Source organism: Biomphalaria glabrata, chromosome 5 (assembly GCF_947242115.1).
Source record: "Biomphalaria glabrata chromosome 5, xgBioGlab47.1, whole genome shotgun sequence".
NCBI lineage: Eukaryota > Metazoa > Mollusca > Gastropoda > Planorbidae > Biomphalaria > Biomphalaria glabrata.
The window spans coordinates 53259214-53287050 of record NC_074715.1 but is presented as its reverse complement, the minus strand read 5'-3'; the positions used below and the strand labels follow the sequence as shown (position 1 = coordinate 53287050).

General features: G+C 37.5%; 2 protein-coding genes across 6 annotated transcripts in view; one reads left to right on the top strand and one right to left on the bottom strand.

Moving 5' to 3' along the window:
* Positions 1–27837, bottom strand: part of LOC106058078 (multiple epidermal growth factor-like domains protein 11) — a 122823-nt gene that overhangs the window by 85111 nt on the left and 9875 nt on the right. The window lies entirely within an intron of this gene.
* On the top strand, positions 187–10574 carry LOC129926253 (protein eva-1-like). 2 transcript variants are annotated; one of them, XM_056029000.1, is made up of 5 exons: positions 187–636; positions 1722–1902; positions 5327–5436; positions 7440–7581; positions 8237–10574. In XM_056029000.1, the coding sequence occupies exons 1-5, from the start codon at positions 549–551 to the stop codon at positions 8346–8348; spliced, it is 633 nt and encodes a 210-aa protein (XP_055884975.1). In that variant the 5' UTR covers positions 187–548; the 3' UTR covers positions 8349–10574. The 2 variants fall into 2 exon arrangements, with proteins under 2 accessions (XP_055884975.1, XP_055884973.1); XM_056028998.1 differs by having other exon boundaries at positions 192–636; positions 7437–7581.

The following is a 27837-nucleotide window of genomic DNA, read 5'->3' as shown; positions in this document are numbered from 1 at the left end:
TTCAGCCTTCCGTAATATCCGTGCATTTCCCTGGTGTAGAGATAAAAAAAAAATACCCGGAACTGTTTTTTTTTATAAATATAAAAAAAAAACGGAATTTTTACATTTTACGTGTCATACCAAAAACAAAAAAAAAAACAAATCAAACTTTTAACGGCTTTACCCCACACCTACCACTGTCAGAATGTTTAAAAAGTGGAATAAAAATGATGCAGTGCAAAGATTTTTTATTACCTATGACTAATAGACTAAAGTGCGATATATATAAAGACACGTAATGCTACATGAGGTAGATTGTTTATACAACGTGTAAAATTACTTCATATTATTTACCTACCATGTTATTTAATAAGACCTTAATTTATAGAGACAGATAGAAAGATAGATTAGCGTTCAACATATCTATTGATTGTTGTTGTTAAAAATATACGATATTGTGCATTTATTATTGCGGTATTAGATCTACGAGAGTAATTTAAATAACTGCCACTATTCTTGTAAGCGTGTAGCAATTTTCTGTACTCAGCTTCTACCGACTTCATTGTGCCATGGCTAAACACATTACGTATTGGATTAAGGTTATAGCTGCGGTGTCCCTGTGTGTAGGGTCTGTCGTATTAGTGCCCATTACATCAGGCAAGTTCAAACAATGTTATTCACATTTTAAAAATATATTTAAAACAAAAGCCTGTTTGTGGTGTATGGACTGAAGTCTGTTTTCTGTCTCAAACTGTTTTCTACCAAGTGTTTTCTTATAATCAGTATAATTAATGTAATCTATTTTATTGATTTTATCTATTTTAAAACGTTTATTAAGGAAATTAATAATTAATTTCCCTGTTCAAAACTAATCGGAGGGGGGGGGCGGTGGCTGAGTGGCTAAGCGCTTGGCTTCCAAACCTAGGTTCGAATCTTGGTGAAGACTAGGATTTTGAATTTCGGTATTTTTAGGGCGGCACTGAGTCCACCCAACTCAAAGGAGTACCTGACTTTAGTTGGGGGAAATTAAATGCGGTTGGTTGTTGTGCTGGCCACATGACACCCCGCGCTTTAACCGTTGGTCAAAAAAAAAAAGATGACCTTAACATCATTTGCCCCATAGATCAAAAGGTCTGAAAGGGGAAACTTATTCTTTTGTTTGTTTGTTTGTTTGTAATATGCTTTACATGTTTCGGATGTTCCTCCAGAATTGAAGATAGTTTACTTCCCAGTCCAAACCTCCCTCAGGACGACGGGGGATGGGACCTGGCAGGGTTGGAACCCGGGACCATCGATAAATCCAAACGACAGTCCAGCGCGCAAACCGCACGACCAGGCAGCCATTTACTACATAACTAATCGTTCATTTAAGTATAGTGCAATCTTCCATAATATCATAACAGGATGACCTGTGCAGTGTTTTTTTTAAACTATCAATGAATACGAACATTGTTTTAAAAAGTGGTTATAACAACTTATCCTGGTGATCTTGGGGCGCCTTTGAGTCCAACCAGCTCTAATGGGTACCTGACATTCGTTGGGGAAAAGTAAAGGCGGTTGGTCGTTGTGCTGGCCACATGACACCCTCGTTAACCATAGGCCACAGAAAACAGATGACCATTACATCATCTGCCCTATAGACCACAAGGTCTGAAAGGGGAAATTTACTTTTTGTATAGAATAACTTCTGAATTTATTTTTTTTTTTAAAAAGCTCGGTTCTTATCAATTTTGATATTCCAGAAACATCCGATACACAGACAGCTTACGCCTGTGAAGGAAAAAAGATGACGCTGACCTGTGGGTCAGAACAAAAGATTCAAATACTTAGTGTCATGTATGGTTATCCTGCTGGTCAGACATGTCCATCTGATGATCATCCGTTCATATGTCAGTCACACAATAAAGAAAAAGTTGTTAGCATGTAAGTTGTTTATTTAAAATATATATAGAGAGGTTTAGTGATAGTCGGCAGCCAGATAGAAACTCCAAAATAAAATCAACAGCTATGTGTTGTATTAAGCCGTTTAAGACTACTTAGTCACTATGGTCAACATTGGGCCTAAAAAGAGATTTTGATGGGCGCAATCCACATTTCACTACCTAGCGTAGACTGGATGATATATTTTGATATTTTAAGTTTTTGGCACTTCGGCACTTCTTCTTCTTCTTCTAGCCAGCTTTATTGCTGCTGAGCTGTGAGCTCTTTTGCAGACTGTGCCAAGGAAAAAAAGTGTGCTGTTTTCTTCAGTTGTTCGGCACTGCCGTACAGGGTGTTGGTTATGTTGGGCTGTAGTGGAAGTAGGGTCTGCCTAAGGTGGGTTAGTGAGGGGCATTCAAAGAGGAAAACTTCGGCACAATATAGGCCATGTCTTGCCCACAGACTGGATGTCTAACAATGTTTCACAAAACCTACTCGGACGCAATTTCGCCCTCACTGGCATAGTCGCGACAGTTTGAGAGGTCTCAAAAAGATTACGGAACAAAAACTTGAGGCCCAAAGATAAGTTATTACCGAAAAAAGGTCAGAAGACCAAGAGAAAATTTAAGTAATCCCTGGCGGACGAAGGCTTTGTCCGCATCAGATTTGCCAAAATATATATGTCGCGGCTGGATTTGTGTAGTCTTGTGAAATACCGGTTTCATCCTAAATACTCTGTTAAGTATTCTGTAGGGAGACTAAGGCCTCCTATGTCGTTGTCCATTCACTATTATTTACATGTTTATTTTCCTATAATTTTTAGGCGGGGTGATTGTAACTAAGTTATTTATTTTCTGCGTGTGTTCAGCGTGTCAGAAGGTCATGTCCGGTGTGTGTATAGTACTTCATCAGTGTGACGTGAGACGTGCTGGTTTCATTCAGTGTTTACTGTAGTCTAATCTTGTTAAATAAATTCACTGTTTACTGTTTACTAATCTTGTCGAATAAAGCCATGGTATTGGTATAGTAGTGTTTGTTGTTTCATTACACACAGACTTCACACAGACATGTACTTTGAATCGTTTTAACATGGTTTAAATCAGTGATGCCCAAAATACGGCCCGCGGGCCAGATTCGGCCCGCGACCTGGTTCCATCCGGCCCGCCGAAAAGTCGACATAAAGTGCAGAAATGTATCTTTACCTACACTATGGCCCTCACTTTTGATCTGATTGGTTGCTATCATGTCAATTGTTCTTTTATGAAATGGGACTCTGTATGTAAAATCTACCAGAAAAGGTGAACTTCTCTTTTTTTTTTTTGTTTCGGAACATGATAATACGCTTACATATTTGTTTTATACAAAAAGTTTAGCTATTTAAACTAACACCATAAAGTCGGCATTATGAAACAAATATTCCGGCATTCTTGTTAAAAAAAAAAGGGATAAACTTCAAATGTGCTATAGATGAATGTAAGTACTAGATACACTGGTTTCTAATCAAATAGTTTCAGGTCAATTTCATTTCTTTTTTTACCTTTTTTTGTGGCCCGCGACGCGAGTGTCAGAAATAAAATGGCCCGCAGGTCGAATTAGGTTGGGCATCACTGGTTTAAATTAGTGCTGCCTAACCTAATTCAATCTGCGGGACATTTTAATTTCCAACACCAGTGTCGCGGGCCACATGATGGAAAAGATATAACAACTTAATGAAATGTTGTAAAATGTTTTACATGTTTCGGATGTGCCTTCAGAGTTGAAGATAGTTTACTTCCTAGTCCAAACCTCCCGCAGGACGACGGGAGATGGGAGCGGGCAGGGTTTGAACCCGAGACCATCGATTAATCCGAACGACAGTCAAGCGCACAAACCGCACGACCAAGCAGCCTGACCAAATGGACCGGAAACTATTTTATTTCAAACCCGAAGATCTAGTACTTACATTGAAGTATTGGGATATTTGATTTTTTCTCTTTACACTTTTAGAAATGACGTAAGTTCTATTTATATTTTCATGTTCTAGTTTTGTTTTTGTTTTTTCTTCAAACAAACAAACAAACATGTTGGCTAACAATGGTATCATGTTCTACAAAAAAAAGTAAAGATACTGGAATTTCTATATTTTGTGCCGACGTTTCGGCAAGCCGGATGAAAGAACGTCGCGGGCCGGATCTGACCCGCGGGCCGAAATTCTGGACATCACAGGTTTAAATCATTTACATACTAAATCTATCTATATTTATTCATACAGACATATATTCAATTGAAAATTGTTGGATGAAGGTTGGTTGTTAATTTTAATTTTTCAAAAAATGTAATATCCATGGACCTCATTCACCAATCGTAAACAAACGACATTTAGTCACGTGATTCTATATATCGTCTATACAAATTATGTAATCCTTAGTGGCTGTCACGTGATACGTATTTTTCATTGTTTTATCAATATTATGACGTGGCTAAATGTGTTTATTTACGATTGGTGAATGAGGTCCATTGGCGAGTGCGATATAAGGTTCATATAACTGACTGGAACAGCTTTATACATTATCAGAAGGATTATTCTCAATAACGATTTGAAAGTCACGAGTGCTCTGTCAGTAACTAGATGCTGTCTCTCGTAAGTCTCTTGCTTAACTTGCTTCTGTTCTACATCAGTTCGTAAGTCCTTTATTGTAAGGTTATAAATGTTGTCGCGTTCATAATCTGCCTAGAGATTAGAGATGTGCGCCGAGTAAATCTACTGAAGGTAATCATAAACAATATCTGTTTAGATACTTATGCATGGACTAATTCTTATTTATTTTCCTAAACCATAGAATATCTATTTAAACACTTCAATAAAGTAAATGTCATGGTTATAGGAGTGTGTTTGCTATACAAGAGGCAGAGAGAGACGGAGAGCGGAGAGAGAGACAGAGAGGGAGAGAGAGAGAGGGAGACGGAGAGAGAGAGAGGGAGAGAGGAAGAGATGGAGTAGGAGAGAGAAAGGGAGAAAGAGAAGGAGAGAGAGGTATAGAAAGAGAGAGAGAGAGAGAAAGAGAGAGAGAGGGAGGGAGAGAGAAGAAGAAGAGAGAAATAGAGACGGAGAGAGAGAAAGAGAGCGAGGGGGGAGTGTGGGAGACAGAAAGAGAGAGAGAGAGGGGGGAGTGTGCGAATGAGAAAGAGAGAGAGAGAGTGGGGAGTGTGGGAAAGAGAGAGAAAGAGAGAGAGGGATTGAGAGAGAAGACAGAAACAGACGGAGAGAGAGAAAGAAAGAGAGGGGGGAGTGTGGGAGAGAGAGAGAGAAAGAGAGAGCTTTCCGACACATGGCGAAAGACGGGGAAATATGTACCAAGTTAATGAAACTTTGGTCATTTCCATATTAAAACGAATTATTTCTCCACTCATATACTACTATATTAATCTGTTGTTACGTTATTTTTAGATGCAATGGACTGTCGAAGTGTGATATAACAGTGGATAGCAACGCCTTCGAAAATCCGTGTCGGAACCCTGTCTGGAAACTTGCTACAGTACACTACAAGTGTTTAGAGAGTAAGACAAGCCCTTTCAATGTACTCTTTTGTAGTTAGTACACTTTTTAGCCGAAACAGAAGGAAGAGACGCAGAGGCAGTTTGTACATTTTGATGAGTTTTACGTGGATTAAATACAGAACGTTCTGAGCGCGTGACACAGGGGCGTAGCTAGGTTGTGAAGAGGAGAGGGGAGAGTTTGAAAATCCCCCCTGTCCCCCATTTGGCCCGGGGGGGGGGTGTCAAATGAGTGTTTTTTTTTACTTTACATATTGAATATTACGCAAAATGCAGGGGCCCCCAAAGAGGTCAAGCCCCCGGGCCCCCAAATGATGGCAAATTCCTAGCTACGCCCCTGGCGTGACATTGCAGTACTAAATGTTGTTATAGTGTCAAACATGTATATAGATGAACTACCACATTTAGGATGGGATTTTATGTAGAAAGGGAGTCAACCATTGTACAAAAAAAAAAATAAAGATTTTGTTCAGAGTTGTCTAGACCTTTATCACACCATCTGACGGCTGCATGGTCCTGTGGAATGTGATCTGGAATGTCGTTTGATGATCCCGATCGTTCCAGGTTCGAACCATGTCCACCGCCATCCCCCCGCCGTCTAGCGGGAGTTTGGAATAGAAAATTAAAATTATTTTTTTTACAGATCTATGGGACAGATGATGTTAAGGTCATCTGTTAGAAGGAGATAGGAATATAGGGTCCAATAATCTTCAAATCTGAAGGAATATGCGACACAAACAGGTTGCGACGTTACTGGTCAATGCTCAGGCTTTCTGTAACGATAGGGCTCGGATTAGCTGTCGCCCATCGCCATTGTTACCAAGTTCAGAATTTTCTAAAGGTTTTTTTCTTACCCTGCTTTTTCCAAAATATTCCCAGATTTAGCAGACATGTAACAAGCTAGAGACACGCTTGTGTGTAACAAAAAAATGAGACCAAAAAAAAAAGCCTTTTCACTTGTGTGTAGTGTAGGTCTAAAGATTTAAACACAAATAGTGTGTAGCTCTTAAGATTTATACTTTTGTGGTGCATGCATAGATACTTAAGTACACACAAATCAAGTGTGTTGACCCAGTCAATGTATTCAAAGCTGTACAGCGTCCGCTATAGTAGTTGAAACATTGCTGTTCTTTGTAAATCTAAAATGTCTAATACAATATTTATTTATTTATAGATAGACAGACAGACAGACAGACAGACAGATAGATAGATAGATAGATAGATAGATAGATAGATAGATAGATAGATAGACAGACAGACAGACAGACAGACAGACAGACAGACAGAAATACAGACAGACAGAAAGATAGATAGATAGGTAGATAGATAGATAGACAGACAGACAGACAGACAGATAGATAGATAGATAGATAGATAGATAGATAGATAGATAGATAGACAGATAGATAGATAGATAGATAGATAGATAGATAGATAGATAGATAGATAGATAGATAGATAGATAGATAGACAGACAGACAGACAGAAGACAGACAGAAATACAGATAGATAGATAGATAGATAGATAGATAGATAGATAGATAGATAGATATAGATAGATAGATAGATAGATAGATAGATAGATAGACAGACAGACAGACAGACAGAAATACAGACAGACAGAAAGATAGATAGATAGATAGATAGATAGATAGATAGATAGATAGATAGATAGATAGATAGATAGACAAACAGACAGACAGATAAATAGATAGACAGACAGACAGACAGATAAATAGATAGATAGATAGACAGACAGAATGATAGATAGATAGAAAGATAGATAGATAGAAAGATAGATAGATAGATAATATAATATAATATAATATAATATAATATAATATAATATAATATAATATAATATAATATAATATAATATAATATAATATAATATAATATAATATAATATAGATAGATAGATAGATAATATAATATAATATCATATTAGTCTGTTCGGTTTATCAGTAACATGCTTATATCTTGAAATACATGTATTGCAATAGCAGTCAACGCTGTCTTTGCCAGTGAAGGGATGGCGATGACTCTAAAATGCAACCGGAACGAAAGGATCAAGGTTGTGTCTGGGACCTACAGCAGATTCCCTAGCGACCCAAATAATGTTGATGTCACTGAAATCATTTCAAAAAGGTAACACTGTGCGATACAGCAGTTTAGACTTTAGACTAAGACTAAGACTAAGACTGCTTTATTGATCCTTACTGAAATTTGTTGTGATTACAAGGACTCGTTTCTCATATAAATACAACAGACAACATAAAGAGTTCATTCAGCGACTACAAACAAGTGTCTTGGTGCATTTCATGTTCCCTGATCAATGAGTGGCGGTGATAGAGTCTGACCGAGTGAGGTACGAACGAGTTTTTGTACCGCTCCGTTCTTGTTTTGATTGACAGCAGTCGCCCACTTCGCGACGACCTAGTGTAGTTCTGATGGAGCGGGTGGCCTTTGTCTTCCAAGATTTTTTCGATTTTTCTTAGGCACGTTTGTTCGAAAAGTTCCTTTAAATGTGGTAATGTTGTGAGTGTAATTTTTGATGCTTTTTTAATGATGTTTTCTAGACGTTGCAACAGTTTAGATGAGGCGTTGCCTTGCCAACAAGTTATTCCGTATGTTAGCAGATTTTGTACAGTCGCGCCGTAAAATGTCTCAGTGTCAGTGTTCAGTACCTATAAAGATTTGTCTCGTTTGGAGCTACAGACCAACGTCTGGGGCTACATCCAACAGTATTGCAACCTATTGAGATTGTTTCTGGGTTAAAATGTCTACTCTTTTCCTTTTGCAGGTGTAACAATCAAAGATCTTGCACGTGGGAAGTCCGGAAATCTCAGATACGGAAACAAAGTTTTAAGGAGCAAATACTAGCAGAAGTCAGCTATCGTTGTTTGATTTATTAGAGTTCCTTTCTACTAGGCAGCAGTATGGTGCTTTCAGATACCAATTAGATTAACTTGGAAATCAATGTTAGACTAAAATACCTATATCTATTGATTAGTTAATCACATCGGCACAAATCGAAGTCAAAATAATTGCTTAAGCTTACTTATAATACTGGGATTTTCACAAATTTTAGGTTTCCGTTAACTCTTTCTCTCCTAACTGACGATACCAACGTTGATTCCACCAGAATGTGGTTAATAATGACGGAGAGAAAGAGTTAAAATGTAGGCAAATCCATATATATCAATATTGGTTTATCCGGATTTTACATTTATTTTTACCATATAATCATTAGAGTGCACCCTTTTAGCAGTGTAAAAATTCAATGATTAATAAAATGGCAACACAAAGACGAATAACGCGATTAATGGGAAGAACTAACATTTCCACAAACGTTTTCATGAAAATAACTCAAGAATTCTGCGCCTCTTACAACCCAGTAACATCAAGCTTGACAATGGAAACTGTATTTCTAATAATTTTGTGGACTTAGCATTACAGAGAATTTCTCATCTACCATATAGAGTAGAGTAAAAAAAGGCATTTTGAATGGCTCTTTATATCGACAGATGTTTTTAATATTTGAAACCTATTTTAGTGCGTGGTCGATTTATTGCACGTTTTTTTCAAAAGCATATCTTTATTTTAAAAAAAATGTAGACAAATATATAGTCTATGTTTTTGTGCCAAATTGGTGACGATTTTATATTTATCATTGTGTTTACAGTAAAAGGCTTATTTTTCCTTTCTGTATATACATAAAATAGTATATATAATAATTATTATTTTTATTATTATGTCTCAACTCATTTACAAAAACAAGACTTAATGGGGGTAGTCTATAATGGGTCGTACTTAAACAAAGGACTACTTTAAAGTGTATTAACTACTTGGACAAGCGTTAACTGTGACGATCTCAATGGCTTGAATGACGTCACGTCCACCGTCTATGACATACATGAAATAGTATATATTATTATTATTTTGTCTCAACTCATTTACAAAACCAAGACTTAATGGGGGTAGTCTATAATTGGTCGCACTTAAACAAAGGACTACTTTAAAGTGTATTAACTACTATGACAATATTAATGTTTTGAATCTCACCACGGTCTACCCTCTCTGTCAACAATTTTCATTCATGCCTGGCATCAGGGGCGGACTGGCTATATGGGCATTTGGGCAAATGCCCGGTGGGCCGGTACCCAAATGGGCCGGTAGGGCCACCGAAATGCCTGATCGAAGTCACTATGGCACATATCAAGTTGTTAAAGGTTTTATAATATCCTTATTATGTTATTATTATTATTTTTATAAAAGGCCCTCTGAGCGTCGTGTTTAAACAAAAAAGTCTTTCACAGACATTACAGTGTAATACTCTTTTAATCAAACACATTTTCCGAAAATAAAATGTAGAATGTAGACAGTGCTACTAGTAGGCTTCATCTTTTTAGGGCCTTCATAATTGCTGATTTAAAAAGACGCTATATTGCTTATTAAGATATAGAGTTCACTGTAAGCATGCATATCGATACATTATCAAACTTAACAATGATTTTTAAGGACCGATACACCTAGACATGATAGGGAATTTGTGGGCCGAATTTTATAGAAATGCCCGGGCCGATTTTGACACCCAGTCCGCCCCTGCCTGGCATCATTCAGATCTAGGTCAGTGTTTCCCTAAACCTTGTTCCGCGGAACCCCAGTGTTCCATGGAGGCCTAGTAAAATGTTTTTTTTTGTAAAATGTTTGACATTGTTTCGGATGTTCCTTCAGAGCTGAAGATAGTTTACTTCCTAGTCCAAACCTCCCGCAGGACGACGGGGGATGGGAGCGGGCAGGGTTTGAACCCTCGACAAATCCGAACGACAGTTCAGCGCGCAAACCGCACGACCGGACAGCCATCCTAGCGTTCTGCGTGGCCTAAATATATATGCCAAGAACTACTGGGATAATTAACTAGTAGGCCAAAACGCGAATTAACCTCTGTAAAAAAAAATAAGCAAAGTGTTCCTCTAAATACTTAGAATGTGCGAAGGCGCGAAGTGTTCCGCTAAGGAAACGGTATGGGAAACACTGGACTAACACAATACGCTCCAAGTGTTCAATTAAACACTGTCACAGTGGAAACCTTTTTTTCATTTAAATATTTTTTTGTCTACAAAAGTTGAATAAATTTTGAAAAAATAAAAAAAATTACTTTTGATGTGTTAAATGCTGTTTTTGTTGATTGTTTGAAAGTTTACATGCACAGAATAAGATGGAGTTAATAACAAACTTTTTTTTTTTCAATCAGCCTAATGCAGACCTGAGCTCCGCCATTAGCCGGTCCCAATCCCGGTCGAGAAAACAATCTCCGGCGTGTGATGATTCTGTTTAATCAACAACTAACCCTATTGCGTCGCGAATAGCGTTACAACAATATTATTTCAATGGTGACTTCGTGACAAAATTAAAAAGCGATTTCGTTTCAATTCATAATACGCCATCGTTAAATATTACTTGTAATTGATGGTAATATTTTCATAATGGAACATCGTATGACAAAGGTTCTCGCACAAAAGGACGTTTAGAAAAGAAAATGTATTGTCGATTTGGTTTTAAACAGAAATTGAACAAATCCCAGTGTCTTATTTGTAACGAAGATAAGAAGAAGTCGAATAACGAAGATAAGAAGAAGTCGAATAACGAAGATAAGAAGAAGTGGAATAACGAAGATAAGAAGTCGAATAACGAAGATAAGAAGAAGTGGAATAACGAAGATAAGAAGAAGTGGAATAACGAAGATAAGAAGTCGAATAACGAAGATAAGAAGAAGTCGAATAACGAAGATAAGAAGAAGTGGAATAACGTAGATAAGAAGAAGTGGAATAACGAAGATAAGAAGAAGTGGAATAACGAAGATAAGAAGTCGAATAACGAAGATAAGAAGAAATGGAATAACGAAGATAAGAAGAAGTGGAATAACGAAGATAAGAAGAAGTCGAATAACGAAGATAAGAAGAAGTCGAATAACGAAGATAAGAAGAAGTCGAATCAATGCAGTCGAAATAAGTGGGAGTGGGTCATTTTTATATTCAACATCCGAGCTTTGTCGACAGGATATCAAGTACTTTAAGGTAAAGACAGGTGTAGCTGTCATTCATTGTGAATATTAGTAACAAAGACACTAGCGCCCCCAGGCTCTGTCAGACTGTAGCACAGTGTGCGGCAATCTGCGTAAGGGTCACCAGCTCCTGATTTTTTCCTCAGGGTTGTCTCCCGAAGCCTTTCCCATGTTTGCGTATTGCCGCAAGGCAGCGGGTGTTTGGATTCAGAGTTTCCCTTCTCCTAGATGGGTAGCCAACCAAGGCTAACGAGCCCCTCTTGCCCGAAACCGGAGACATATCAGAAAGTATTCAACACATTACTAGCTGTCAGGGTTGTGTTAAGGCCTTAGCTCGTTTGCCCGGGCCCCTGACATTCAACCAGGCACCTTCGTGCTTGCAATAAATAAGTGACTCACTGTTGACAATGTAAATATTTAATGATATGAATTTAAGTTATGATGAACATTCTAATATTGTGGATCTATTAATTAAACAATAAATTCTACACCTTGCTGTCCCACAACGTACACACTAATGTTCGAAACCACAACACAACACACTGCTGTCTCTAGTCACCAGCGTAGACTTCCAATCCCATACTAACTCCCTGTAGAGACATAAATAAAGACAAACTAAAAAGGTCTAGTATACTATGGCATCGAAAACAACTGCGAAACGCAGTCATGCCTTAGATACTCACCCTAAACAGGGGAACACAGAAGAATCTCAAAGAAAACGTTTCACCAGCATAATAACAAAAAAAACGCTCCATCAGCTTACAAGCAAGGCAACAAAAAGAAAGTGCGTTCAATAATTGTGCACTTAATACACATTGGTGCTAGAATGCCATAATCTACGCACCGACACTAGCGATGCAGTAAAAAACAAATTTTTCTTTAATGTTAGTTAAAGAAATCTGGATCAAGTGTTAGCAGTCATATTCCGCCATATCCGCAGAAATAAGAGAGTGATCTTTCCTTTACTTCTTGCTCGTCCAAACTGTTTAGGGAAGCGATTTGTCTGTATCGCGTTTTTCACAATATCTAATAATAATTTTTTTTGCGAAACATGGTTTCTCAGATTTTTAGTCATGAAGTCTAAACAAAGGAGTAGACTGGATGCAGAAGATGACAGTAGCTGTGACCCGAGAATCCCTAATCTGGTAAAACAGAAACAAACTCAAGACAGTCGTAACAATGTTGTAACAATGTAGTTTGTTATTATCCTGATCACTGCCCCTGCTCCGTCTTGCTTGTCTAATATTTGTCTGTAACATGTTTGTTTGTAAAATGTTTTACATGTTTCGTATGTTCCTTTAGAGTGGAAGATAGTTTACTTCCTAGTCCAAACCTCCCGCAGGACGACGGGGGATGGCGCGGGCAGGGTTTGATCCTGGGACCACCGATAAATCTAAACGACAGTCCAGCGCGCAAACCGCACGACCAGGCAGCTATATTATGAAACCTTTTAACAATTTAATGCGTGCCATTGTGGCATTTATGAAGCTTTTAGGCCCATTTGAGTACCGGCCTACCGGGCATTAGCCAGTCCGCCCCCGAAAGAAAATATAAGTATTTGTTAACAAACATGTCGATTCTGTTAAGAGGCTGCTTCAAGATTTGTTTCGTTAAACGTGAGCTGGTCCTTATCTTCCTCTTTTATATATACCTAGATGTATTTATCAATCTGTGACAGCAGCTGTGTATCAAGGGTTGGCCTCTTTATTCACACAATAAGTCGCACATCGAAAAGATCTTCTCGTCAGACGTAAAATGCCACAGAGGTCTATAATATAAATCAGAAAGTAAGGCGTATGTATGTATGTATGTTCCTAATAGAAGTCAAAACCCTTTAACCAATCTTGATAAAATTTGGCATAAATGTTCCTTGGGTACGAACTGGAACCGTGACGTATGAATAGTAGCCCTAAATAAAGTCCCCTATGGGATTCAAACCCCACCAGTTGGGTATCTACGCCGTTTATGATACGCGGCCTCTCAGCAGCGTGATGAACATAAGTGGCGCCCGGTGCCCTGTTTTCAAAAACAACAAATACTCAAACACTTTTTTCTATGTTCTCAAGAGAAGACGTGGTGACTGATTGCTGAAGCACTTAGTTTCCGGAACAAGGCTGGCTCAGGTTCGAATCCCTGTGTGGAGAGGGATTTTTAAATTTCGGGATCTTTAGGGCGCCTTAGTCCAACCAGCTCTAATGGGTACCTGACATTAGTATGGGAGAAGTAAAGGAGGATGGTCGTTAAGATGGTCACATGACAACCTCATTTAGCCGTGGGCCACAGTAACAGATGACCTTTGCATCATCTGCGATTTAGATCTAATGTTCTGAAAGGGGAATAATTTACTTTTTTTACTTATTCAAGAGTATAATACAAATAACAAATATGTGCAACATATTCCGAATAATGAGCCACACATTCATGTGAAAATATTAAATATCTAAAATCTAAACCATATAACAATAGGGCTATCAAAGCTATCGTAGGTTATAACATGGTTTTTACAATCCTTGTAATTATTCCAATTTATACTTGTTTCCAGACCTACGTAATTACATGTTTTTATGATCTCATTTATCTATCTCATAATTTTCACCACAAAGGTGCTATGTCAGTTCGCGTAACCAGATCATTTCACATTTCCCAGTCATCAGCTGTTCTTAGCAAGATATCAAGAGAGGGGTCGGTCCATTCGTATATGTTATTCATCCAGCTTTTCTTTGGTCGACCCTTTCTTCGTGCTTCATGCACTGGGAAGAGAATACGTCCATCTGGTCAGGGCCGGCCTTACAAAATGCGGGGCCCAAATTAATGGATGCTTTCAAGGCCCCTCTTCTATTTTTTTAACAATAACAACTAGTACTATTAATTAGATCATTACATCATCATTTGCGATACAACATACATAGGAAGTGCGCTATGAAGGGGGCTCGAGGTTCGACACCCGACTCGGGCAGTGTTGCGTTTACTGAGCGTCTAAAGGCAGCACGAAAAAAACCTTCTCCTAGATACCCCCTCCCCACACTGGATTCACAAATGAGATTGGACCAAAGCGCACTGAGCATGCTATAAGCATGAAAGTAGCGCTACATAAAAGCCATAATTTATTATTTATTTATTTGTATAGGAAGCAGCTCAAATGTAATAATACTAGCTAGTAGCTTAATTAAAGTTATGCCATTCGTACGATACACTAAATATGTTAATCCTATAGGTTCTACATCTTTAAAAGCCTGTGATTAGAGCTAGTAATATGCTAAATTTAAACTACAGAGCCCCTGAAAGGCGAGGGGCCCAACTTGTAACTATAGGTCAAATCGGCCTAAAGCCGGCCCTGCATCTGGCAAAGTTTCATTTAAAATAAGATCCACGTAATGGAAACCTTTTGATTTTATTCTTCCCTGTATGATAGCCCCAGTCCATTAGACTTCTAAGCAAAAAGTTGTGATACTTGATTGACGCGCTCATAGTCAGAGTTTTATAGTTGGTAGCTTGCTATTTGTGTGGTGGATTTACACACTCCCACAGCCATAAGTACATACTCACAAGGACATATTCACAAAGTCATACATGTGCAGCACACACTCAGACACACACACACACTCAAAAGCGCATAGTCACACGCTCACACTTTTGCACACACACAAGCACACAGCACACTTTCTCAGCAAAGATAAAAAAACATACACACTTACACCAGGGCGTCATTGGAGGTAACTCTGGATATCTTGTCCAAATAACCGTCGCAGACGTATAACTTACTCATGTTACAGAACGTTTGAATAAAACAGCGGTTCTCAACCTTTTTAGCTCGGCAACACCTTTTTACAATTCCCTACACTGCGGCGACCCCTCCCCCTACAAACAGCTAATCTATTTTCGATCATAAGCATATAGTGACTGGACTGATCTTTCTGTTATAAAATGGAAATCTCTTAAAAGTATCTGATATGCATTACTTAAACTTTATGTTTAATCACTAAATAGTTTGAAATGGTATTCTTGAAATAAATATTTCTTCTTACATTACACATAAATGAATTTTTTTATCTTTCCTACATGCATCTAATTACTTTTTAATTTTATAGTCATCCTATGCATGGCTGCCTGGTCGTGCGGTTTGGTGAAACATTTTACACGTCAGTTCGATCACTATCAATCTCGAATCAAGCTGAAACTTTGCACAGTTTGTTCTTTGTGAATGACAACACACGAATCCCTTAAACAATTAACCACTTAATTAACCAATTCATCCTAGGGGTGAGCAAATTATGAACCGAGGCCCACATCCGGCCCGCCGGAGTGTTTTATGCGGCTCGCGGCACCTACTGAAATCATGTGTGCCCCCACATTGTACATGTAAAAATGCAACAATTTTTAAAATAAATAATTTTAAATATCTATAAAAATTATTGAAACTTCTGATTCTTTTTCCTTTATGATGAAAGTTCAAGCGCCTCTCGACCACGCTTCCCACAAAAGACAAACAAGGAGCGCATTGAAGAAAGTTTGACAATCACTGACAAAGTAGCTCAGCGCATAGTGAATGTAAGTTTTAACTTTAGCATGCAACAACCTTTCATTTAGTGGTCATCGCGAAGAGTGTCGTTTTTTTTGGTGACACAAGTAACAACGACAATATCTTAGCAATAAATAAATTCTTAAGAAAACAAAAAAACACAACCCTTTACCTCGACCCACAGATTCAAAACGAGATACTAGACCTGTTCGGCAAAGCGCTTTTAGCAAAACTTGGGAAGCGTGGTCGAGAGGCCAAGTGAACTAGGCTTGGCTACCTAGAAGGGGGATCGAGGTTCGACACCCGACTCGGGCAGAGTTGTGTTTACTGAGCGCCTAAAGGCAGCACGGAAAACCAACTCCTAGATACCCCCTCCCCCCACAGGTCCACAAATGAGATTGGACCAAAGGCGCTCTGAGCATGCTATAATAATAATGATAAAAAATTAAAAAAAAAAACACCTAAGGGAGATCCAATCTGCGCCATTTTTCCCTTCATGGTTGACCTCACTCAATAGATTTAAAAATTTATTAAATTTGCATTATTTTCTGAAATTGTTTTGTGAACCCCGATGACGCTATACCCAAAGAAATTGAAATCAAAGTCATTTGTAAGTTTTCACATTTGCGAGAACTAGAAGTCTGCAGGATTGGCATACGATGCCAGGGCAATATGAGCGAACAGTGCAATAACCTCAGAGGCGCATACGATGCCAGGGCAATATGAGCGAACAGTGCAATAACCTCAGAGGCGCATACGATGCCAGGGCAATATGAGCGAACAGTGCAATAACCTCAGAGGCGCAGCTAGGGATTTGTGGGCCCTGGAGGCTTGACTTCTTTAGGGGCCTCTGAATTTTGACACTCGACATCCTGACATTAGATAAAGGCCTAATATTTAATATTTAATGTATTCAAGCCAAAGCAAGATATAACATCGTCATAAAGTCCTATTTGTAAAATGTTTTACATGTTTCGGATGTTCCTTCAAAGTTGAGGATAGTCTACTTTCTAGGCCAAACCTCCCGCAAGATAACGCGGGGGGAGGGGAGGGATGGGAGCGGGAGATGTGAGACTGGTACTATTGAGACGACCAAGCTTAAATCCAGCGCTCATACTTTAGAGTGCGGCCATCCATTTATTCCACGCTATTAATAGATATATACAACAGAATAATGATGTCGGTCCGTTGTTCTTTGTTTATGCTGTTATCTATATTATAAAGTAGAATGTGAGGTGTATGTATGTATGTTACTTATAGACATCAAAACCGCTTGACCAATCTTGATAAAACTTGGCAGGAATGTTTCTTGGGTACCAACTTAGACTTTAGTGTATGTATTGTAGCCCTAAAACAAACGTAAGACCCTAAAAAAAAAATAATGTTGTCCGACTCTATTACAGCTATAGTATTTTATGGATCTAGGCCATGTCTACAATGTTGACATGAGAAAAGATAGAAAGGATTTAGACCTAGATCTAATTTTAAGAAATACACTTTGCGCAGATAGTTTTTTACTTTGACACATGAAAATACAAAAGAAGATCCATTGATTTCATTATATAATAAAATTAACCTTCAATTTTGTGTTTCAAAAGCATTTTTTACTTTAATTAGTTCCTTATATCTGTGATTACAGATTTCCTGACGAACATTCTTTCATTAGACAATTCCGTAATGAATCGCGTACTAAATATTAATTCGTTAAATTGTTTACTTTATAATCCCATCCCTAGATCTAAAACTCTAATTCAACACTAAGATGATAAAACTTCTCTTCGCACAGATAGTTTTATACTTTAACACTTACCATATTAATTAAAGTCCATTCATTTCATATTTTGATCAAATAAACATTCAAATTTGGTTTTCTAAAGCTACATTCGTTTACGAAAGCTGCGAAGCCGAGTTGAGATAGGCCTAGATCTATATTCATTCATGAATCGCGTACTAAAAATTATTTCGTTTAATTGTTCACTTTATAATCCCATTCATTTAACAAAGCTATCGCTCTTTTCGTTTTTAATTAATAGATAAGAATGTATCGACTTCGGGTAAACCCATGTTCGCAATTTTATCATTAGCTAACTTTAACATACATCTAAATCCAATCCGCTACATTAGTAAACACAAACTTAGACCCGCAGGCCGCGGGTAATGCCAGGCTAGTAGATTTATATTTAAGAAGAACCAGTAGGATCAGCTGATATTTAATTTTAAAAAATTAAGCAGCTGTTGTGGGATTTTTTACATTTGATTAAAGATCCCTTTTATTCTTAAATATTTGCAAACTACATTTAAACTAAAAATAAAAATAGCAGCAGTGATGTCCCTTAGAATTTAGAGAAGAAAAACTATTTGAAGTATCAGGTCACTTCGCCTTCCTCGGTCGAGCTGTCAGGGAAGAGTGTGAGTTGGATATACGTGGAGCTAAATTTAGGAACGTTTTTTGTAATGAGGACAATTAGTTATTGGGGAAAACGAATAACAAACTGAGGAGTTGCTCATGTGTGCTGTTGGTTCTAAATGTCATTCATTATACATGGCGACTGTAATAGAAACTCTCATAACTGGAAATAAAAGTCGGAAAGAATAAAAACAAAGTTATCGATATAAATATTTTATATGGCTGAGTGGTAAAGCGCTTGGCTTTCGAACCGAGGGTTCGAATCCAGGCGAAGACTGGGATTTTTAATTCTGGGATCTTTGGGCGCATCTGAGTTCACCCAGCTCTAATGGGTACCTGACATTAGTTGGAGAACGTAAAGGCGGTTGGTCGTTGTGCTGACCACATGACACCCTTGTTGACCGTGTGCCACAGAAACAGATGACCTTCACATCATCTGCCCTATAGATCGGAAGTTAAGAGAGGGGAACTTTTTAATATTACTTAATTAATGAGACATTTAGACAAAGTTAGTTTTTGAATTTATAGCTTTGCTGGTTGACACGTGAAATGCCTAGGACGTAATTATCTTCTGTTTTTTTAAGTAACGTCTGTAATATATAAGATAAGATAAGATAACACAGCTGAGATAATATCATACATCTCTCTTTTAGAACAACTCGACTTCATGTCACTCGACTCTGGTCTCTCGGACTTGCCCCCCCCCCCTATTTCACTTTTCACTCAACCCAATACCAATGGACTTACTCGTAGTTCTTCTCATCTTATATAATACAGACGTTACTTCCAAAAAAAAGAAGATGATTACGTCCTACGCGTCATGCATTCAGTCATGCATGTTAACCAATGACTTAAATTTCTGCCAAGTCACCGGTTTTCCTGGCTAGCTCAGGCAACCCATTCCATGCTCTAATAGCACTAGGGGAAGAGGGAACAGTGGTTACAGTAGAATGAATTCATTCTATAAAATAAATAATCAGTAATAATTAGTAATAAAACACACCCACAGGCTCACACCATAACAAAGATTAAACTATTTTCTTAGGATACTTTTAAAGAGAATTGTAACGTAATTGAAAAGAGCAACTAGAACAGGGGTTCACAACCTGTGGTTCGCGACCCCCCTTGGGGGTCGGTTGACGATTTGCCAGGGGCTCGACTAAGACCATCCAAAATATGGATTGTATTTATCTACTCTTCTATTGCTGTATGTGCGTGTAGGGGGGAGGGGGGTCGCGGCAGAGTGGTTGGGGGGGTGTAAAAAGGGGTCGCCGAGAATAAAAGGTTGAGAACCGCTGAACTAGAAGAATTACATTTTGGTCACCCGAATAATAGACAAGATTTAACCAGGTCAGTTTCTCTGGTGCTACCGGTATTTTTTTCAGAAAAGTTGCTTAACTCTTTCTCTCCTAAATTATTTTTTCACCTTCCTACAATTCTTAATTTGCTCATTATTATTTTTTCTACCCTGTTATGATTAAGCTTAAAAAACTTTTTCGCATGTTATCAAGGAAATGTTTTATTTGGTATAGAGTTAAAGGGAATGCATGCTCTTTTTATATAACACAAAGTCAAGTTTATACAATCAAACATTAATTTTATTTAATGAGGTCAAATCAAAGATGTTATTGTTAAAAGTGGGAAGCGTGGTCGAGAGGTCAAGTGAACTTGGCTTGGCTTGGCTACCTAGAAGGGGGCTCGAGGTTCGACACCCGACTCGGGCAGAGCCTAAAGGCAGCAAGGAAAACCAACTCCTAGATACCCCCTCTCCCCCCCCCCCTCCCACTGGTCCACAAATGAGATTGGACCAAAAGCGCTCTGAGCATGCTATAAGCATGAAAGTAGCGCTATATAAAAGCTATAATAATAATAATAATTAGGAAACAAAGAGTTAAAAGGTTAGTCACGTGATTCAGGTCCCGTATGTAATATCTGGGGGATGGATTGGGTTAATTAAATGTGTGAAGTTTACTAATTTGTCTCTTTATAAAATACGATGAGTTTAGTGTCGTGTAATACACTGGATGGCTGCCTGGTGGTGCGGTTTGCGCGCTGGACTGTCGTTTGGATTTATCGATGGTCCCGGGTTCAAACCCTGCCCGCTTCCATCCACTGTCGTCTTACGGGAGGTTTGGACTAGGAAGTAAAATACCTTCAACTCTGAAGGAACATCCGGAATGTAAAGCATTTTACAAACAAACATTTTACAAACAAACATTTTACAAACAAACATTTTACAAACAAACATTTTACAAACAAACATTTTACAAACAAATATTTTACAAATAAACATTTTACAAACCAACGAACCGGGACGACAGTGTCATTTACAGACTAGCCTGGTACATTTTACAAATAAACATTTTACAAACAAACATTTTACAAACAAACATTTTACAAATAAACATTTTACAAACAAACATTTTACAAACAAACATTTTACAAATAAACATTTTACAAACAAACATTTTACAAATAGACATTTTACAAACAAACATTTTACAAACAAACATTTTACAAACAAACATTTTACAAATAGACATTTTACAAACAAACATTTTACAAACAAACATTTTACAAACAAACATTTTACAAATAAACATTTTACAAATAAACATTTTACAAACAAACATTTTACAAACAAACATTTTACAAACAAACATTTTACAAACAAACCTTTTACAAACATTTTACAAATAAACATTTTACAAACAAACGAACCGGGACGACAGTGTCATTTACAGACTAGCCTGGTACATTTTACAAATAAACATTTTACAAACAAACATTTTACAAACAAACATTTTACAAACAAACATTTTACAAACAAACATTTTACAAATAAACATTTTACAAACAAACATTTTACAAACAAACATTTTACAAATAGACATTTTACAAACAAACATTTTACAAACAAACATTTTACAAAAAAACATTTTACAAACAAACATTTTACAAACAAACATTTTACAAACAAACGAACCGGGACGACAGTGTCATTTACAGACTAGCCTGGTACATTTTACAAATAAACATTTTACAAACAAACATTTTACAAACAAACATTTTACAAATAGACATTTTACAAACAAACATTTTACAAACAAACATTTTACAAACAAACATTTTACAAACAAACATTTTACAAACAAACATTTTACAAACAGACATTTTACAAACAAACATTTTACAAACAAACGAACCGGGACGACAGTGTCATTTACAGACTAGCCTGGTACAATCAATTCAAACATAATTATTTCTGTCTTTAGCTAACAAATAAAATAATTACTTCTTGTAAACGAAATAATTATCTTTTTTTTTTTAAATCCTGCTTTTTAAGTTGGTTGTCTTTCCTTTTAATGAACTTGACTATTTTTAGACATAGATTTAGAAATGGAAATGCCATTTCTGGTTCATTTACCATTGTTCAGCTAAAATAAATCGGTCAAGTCCCCTTAAAGGGAAACTCCGATTTTTTTATTTTTTTATTTCAATTAAATTTGAGTTATTGATATATTTAAATTCTGCGTAAATAGTAAACATCTCTACATTTTTTTTTTATTTAAATGCTTAGAGACATTTATATTTGATAAATTGGACAATAAATTTTTGACATCTCAAAAAACAATTTGTTTTTAGGTTAGGCATACGTCACTTCCCATAACAATACTGAATGAGAAACTAGATTTAACCAATCGTAACGCTTCATTCTTACAGCAGCTACTAGGCTGATAGGCTTAGTGACGGCTTAGTCCAGAGCTATGGTACAGTTATATATACCGGTATATTGACAATTGACAGATCTAAAAGCATTAACATAACCGACTCGAGAAAAAAAGTAACATTTTCATCAAAGCCCCTCCCTGTCCCAAGAAGAAAATAGATCGCAGGTCTGACTGAGTCTAACAAACTGGTCAGTGTAAGGCTAGTCGAGACTACGTGTAGTCGGTCATGACAAGACAACCAAGAGATATTGTTTGTTGTGTGTTGAGTGGTCAAGCGAGAAGATACACACTGCCGTGGTTAGTCAAGCATATAAACCTAATTTTAACACACATTTTTTTCTTTGCATACAAGATCTAGATCTAACTGCACAGACGAAGATATATTTCTTTTACGAGAATGTAAACGTCACTGTATGGTTTTAGTTATACACTAAGCCTATAGATTGAATTAATAGGTATTTGTGACGTCACATAGAAACCCGGTGAAAGTCTGACTGTTTTGGATGCGCAAGACAAATTACGTCAGAAAAGCTACAATTACCAAGTTATTATTGGACATTAAATAAAAAGAACAATATAATCATTATCTGTAAATCAAAACACATATTGTATCAAAAATTGTCAAAAAAAAAATCGGAGTTTCCCTTTGACAATAAAAAAATATTTTTAAATTCTTTAACAGAACGTTATCGCGTAAGTCTAATTTTAATACCACTAAAAAAACAACAGGATATTTAAACTGCTAGACTAGAAATAGTTCACGACCTAGAATTGTCTTTCTTAGTTTCTGCGATTGTATTGCCATAAGTGGAAAGCAAGTGGATCTGAAGAAGAACGCTACTAGTACATCCTCTTATCTTCTTATCTTATATAATACAGACGTTACTTCAAAAAAGAAGATGATTACGTCCTACGCGTCATGCATTTAGTCATGCATATTAACCAATGACTTCATCTCAATCTGAAATACTTCTTTATATCCACTTGAAAGGTGCAGATGTTACTTAACCTATACTGTGATGTACTTGTGTTCAGGCTGTCTTGAGGTCAACTCTAGATGACTGATGAGTTTCAATCAATTACTCTGCAAGCGTTTGAGTTTTATTGTTCGGGTGTTTTCAATGTAGTTGATCAACAGTACAGAATAAACAAGACGATGGATTTAACGAGTAAAGAGATGTGGTCAACACTGATGAACAGTTCACAATATATTTATTCCAATAAAAGGCCACAGTAAAAGTCTCTGTCAAAATAAACACGTCTTTACCCTACACGATTTTATCGCTAACTGATTTTCCAGTCTCTAACCCAAAATATCCCAAACGTCACTAGTCCCGTTCAATATGCGTCTTCTATGGTGCGTCGCTAAATAACTAATACTATAAACAAGGTAACTAACAATACCTAGAATCGCCCACATTTGCCTAGCGTTTTGAGCTCTAGTGGTGTTACCTACTGTGTGCACTTTTAATTATCGTCCATTGTAAATATAAGACTTAACTAATTCCAAGACTGCTTTATTGATCCTTATGGAAATTTGTCGTGATTACAAGGACTCATTTCTCATAAACATACAACACAACAGAAACATACACATAATTGTAATAAGGCTAGTCTTCGAATCCGAAGATTAGTAAGGAATGCAGTAAATCCCGAGGCTGCGCAGTCCCACATGTGACCTACATATTTTGCCACATCCAGGGCAAGCATAGATTTTCTTTTCGCCGTCTGCGTTTGTCCTCGGCAGCAGATTTTCTTTTGGTCTCAAATACACATAAACAGGACTCTTATTTGTTATAAGTTCTTATTAGTAACGTAAGTCTATTGTGGCGTTACTAGACCACCTAGACCAGGGGTTCTCAACCTGTGGGTCGCGACCCCCTTGGGCTTCGATTGACGATTTTTCAGGGGTCGCCTATGACCATCGAAAATGTAGATTGTTATTGTCTACTTTTCTGTTGCTGTATGTGTGTGGGGGGGAGGGGGAGTCGCGGCAGAGTTAGGGATTGTAAAAAGGGGTCGCCGAGCATAAAAGGTTGAGAACCGCTGACCTAGACAAATACAAAATTAGTCATAATTATATGCAGGGGCGGACTAGGTATCAAAATCGGACTTGACATTTCCATGCGACCCGACTACCAATGGCAATACGATAATGATGTTATGTATTTGTCCTTAAAATATTTTTTACATGCTTTGTTGTATGTCTCCATGTGGGTAGTATGTAATTTTATGCATACAAGCAAAACCTAAATTATTTTGAACTATTTTAAATTAACAACCGACGAGTACAAAAGTGATTTCATAGGGTAATAAACTGATGTTATCAATAGCTTATTATGCACGACTGTACGCCAAAAGAAGTACTTTTTTCGTTGAGCAGGAATGTGGTCAGAGCAACAGAGATGCCTCCCGAAAACACTCCAGCTTGCTTTCACTGACATACAAAAGAGGACTTATCAGCTGTGGGTGTCTGAACAGGACAGCTGGAGATTTAATACAAAGGACGCGGATTATACTTTCGAGACCAAAGATAGAAGCGGACGACGGGAAAGAGAACCCCAACCGACCACAGGTAGACAATGGCTATGTCTGCGTACGATGTAGCAAAATATGTAGGTCGCAGCTAGGGCTTTGTAGCCATGTGAAATAACTTTATAAGACACTTTTCCTTCAACAAGGGACTCGACGACAAACCTTATTAGTAATAACATGGTAGAAGAATGGAGAAAGAGACGGAAATTAAGACGAAGAAGGATTCGCATTTAACCCATACCGTGCTGATCTGTTTTACAATGAGTGAATACAACATGTAATTACAATTCTGATGTTTAGAGGCTAAACTACCAATCGCGTTTTAAGGGTTAAAGACCGCATCACAATCGAAGAGAATCGTGACATGATTACTACAGCAATGGGACCCCACGATGACCTGCTAACTATTGTAAAAAAAAACTAAAGCTCCATGGCCATATTACAAGGTCTTCGGGGCTCACAAAGACGCTTCTACAGGGAACAGTACCTGGAAAAAAGAAGAAGAGGCACACAGAGAAAGCGATGGGAGAATGGACTACCATTGAAATAAATTCTATTCAAGGCAAAAGACAGAGGAATGGAGAAAGACGGTCAGCAGATCTTGTGTGGCGCCCAGACGATCCAAGAGACTAAAGAAAAGGTTAATGTGATAGTGTGATTATAAATTTTATTGGTTAGAATAGATTAATATTAGAAGGCATAGATAGGCTCCCTTGACATGCTCTTTCTTAGTCTTGTTACAACGAGAGTAAATCCAAGCTCATTGACCAAATCTACGACATAGATTTAGTTTTATATCTTTGTGTTAGCTTCAAATACACAAATAGACACATAGCAATCCATACAATAAATTTAAATTAGGAGCTGTCCAAACCCGTGGTCAAAATTAAAGCCTATGTTGATAATACCACCGTTTTCCCCCACCTCAGAAAAAGATATAGCTAAAATTATAGAGAAATTACATTATTTGGGAGGGATAGCAGGTCCAAAATAAATACAAATAAATCCTCCATTTTGGGACTTGGTAGATAAGAACCCCCCCCCCCCCCCCAAACAAAACATAACAATGATACCATTATCAGAATAGTCATTTTCAAAACCACAATATAGAACATAAAACATAAAACACCCATGCAAGATGAAAGAGAAAGGGAGGTTTACAAGACATTCACGTAAACATCAAAACGCTTAGAATAAAATTTGTAGGAAAAGTAGTTTGGTCTCCCCAAGAGCTTCAATTGAGGGCATGGAATGGGTTGCCTGAGCTAGCCAGGAAAACCAGTGACTTGGGCAGAATTTAAGACATTGGTTAATATGCATGACTAAATTCAAGACGCGTAGGACATAATCATCTTCTTTTTTTTTTTTAAGTAACGTCTGTATTATATAAGATAATTTAGTATTATATTACTTTGGCATGACATTAAGCTCTTCAAAATTGACACTGGCAACTGGGAAGAGGTGGCACTGGACAGATCCACATGGAGAGAGAGCATAAAGGAAGGATCACAGATTGCAGATGTCATACACAACAGAAGCAGAAAGAAGGGTGAAAATGCAACGGCGCCTGGTGATTATGTATGCCCAACCTGAGATCGCAGCTGTGTATCGAGGATTGGCCTCTTTAGTCACACAAGAAGTTGCAAAGGGAAAAGATCGTCTCTCGAGACGTAAAATGCCACAGACAGACTTTGGCATTAGGTATAACAAAACTGTTTCCCATGCAAAACAACACACCCCATCATTTCCGTAAACATACACACAGCCAGCCTAAGGATCACTCTTAACACTTACTTAACAACGAAAACTTAGCACATCGCGACCCAGCGAGTGTCCTCTTCGAACAGGGGTTCTCAACCTGTGGGTCGCGACCCCCCTTTGGGGGTCGATTGACGATTTGCCAGGGGTCGCCTAAGACCATCAAAAATAAGGATTGTTTTTGTCTTTTCTTCTATTGCTGTGTGTGTCTGGGGGGGGGGGGGTCGCGGCGGAGTGGGAGACTGTAAAAAAGGGGTCGCCGAGCTTAAAAGGTTGAGAACCGCTGTCTTAAAACAACAAACTAAAAACACATTCACGCATTTACGCAACAAACATAAAGCACCTGAAGTGACGGAATTGGGCCTACTCACACCATTAAAAAGAAAACCTCCATTTGCTGTTACGTTGAAGTATTAATGTAAAATGTGTACTCTAGAATAGGAGAACCCAGAGAAACATCTGTGCAGTGATTGTAAGATTGTTGAAAAAGTAAATTAAAAAACTCTAGAAGATATTATTAACGCAAACAGTCAGACCAGTGCTAGTACTGCTATTTGTTTTACAGTGTTTGTAAAATGTTTTACATGTGTCGGATGTTCCTTCAGAGTTGAAGATAGTTTACTTCCTAGTCCAAACATCCCGCAGGACGACGGGGGATGGGAGCGGGCAGGATTTGAACCCTCGACCATCGATAAATCCGAACGACAGTCCAGTGCGCAAACCGCACGACCAGGCAGTACCTAAAGCCATTAATAACAAGATTACAAAGACAGTTTCTGTGGAAACACAAACTCAAAATCGGCCCCCGAAATGGTCCACCCAGGCAGGTAAAAAGGCAGGTTTCAATATTTTCAGAAAGAATATCAGAATGAAATTCTATCAAAGGCAAATGACAGAGTAAAATGGAGAAAGAAGGTTGACATATCATGAGTGGTGCCCCAACAGTACATCAGACCAAAGGATAGGTGAAAGTGAATGTGAAGTTAGATGTGAACCTCGCCTAACTGATGTCTCATAATGAGTATCTAATTGATCGAATTGTTTTTAGTAAAGGGTCAATCTCTTATATCCACACTATGATCGGTTTTGGAGTTTAAGCGATAATATTAAAAACTACTTATTAACTGTTGTTTTACATTATCTTCCACTTATATTCATACTAAATAGATTTTTTTCTCTTTACAAAAAAAGTACCCATTTTAATTTTTTTGTAAATGTGTAGTTAGTACGACAGAACTTACAGAACTTAGCAATACAATAAAAAATATTTTTTTTGACCAAAAATCTAAAACCATGTGCGTAAATGTGTTTAAAAAATGGTAAATGGTTATTTCCCTTACTAAAAAGCCTCTCGTGTATGTATCTATTAATAGTGATTAGTTGTATA

Bases quoted from the DNA above. Each gene is read 5' to 3' on its own strand.
- LOC129926253 (XM_056028998.1), top strand. From the start codon at position 549: ATGGCTAAACACATTACGTATTGGATTAAGGTTATAGCTGCGGTGTCC. The intron at 637-1,721 runs GCAAGTTCAAAC...TTGATATTCCAG, and splicing joins ATTAGTGCCCATTACATCAG to AAACATCCGATACACAGACA. The intron at 7,582-8,236 runs GTAACACTGTGC...TTCCTTTTGCAG, and splicing joins ACTGAAATCATTTCAAAAAG to GTGTAACAATCAAAGATCTT.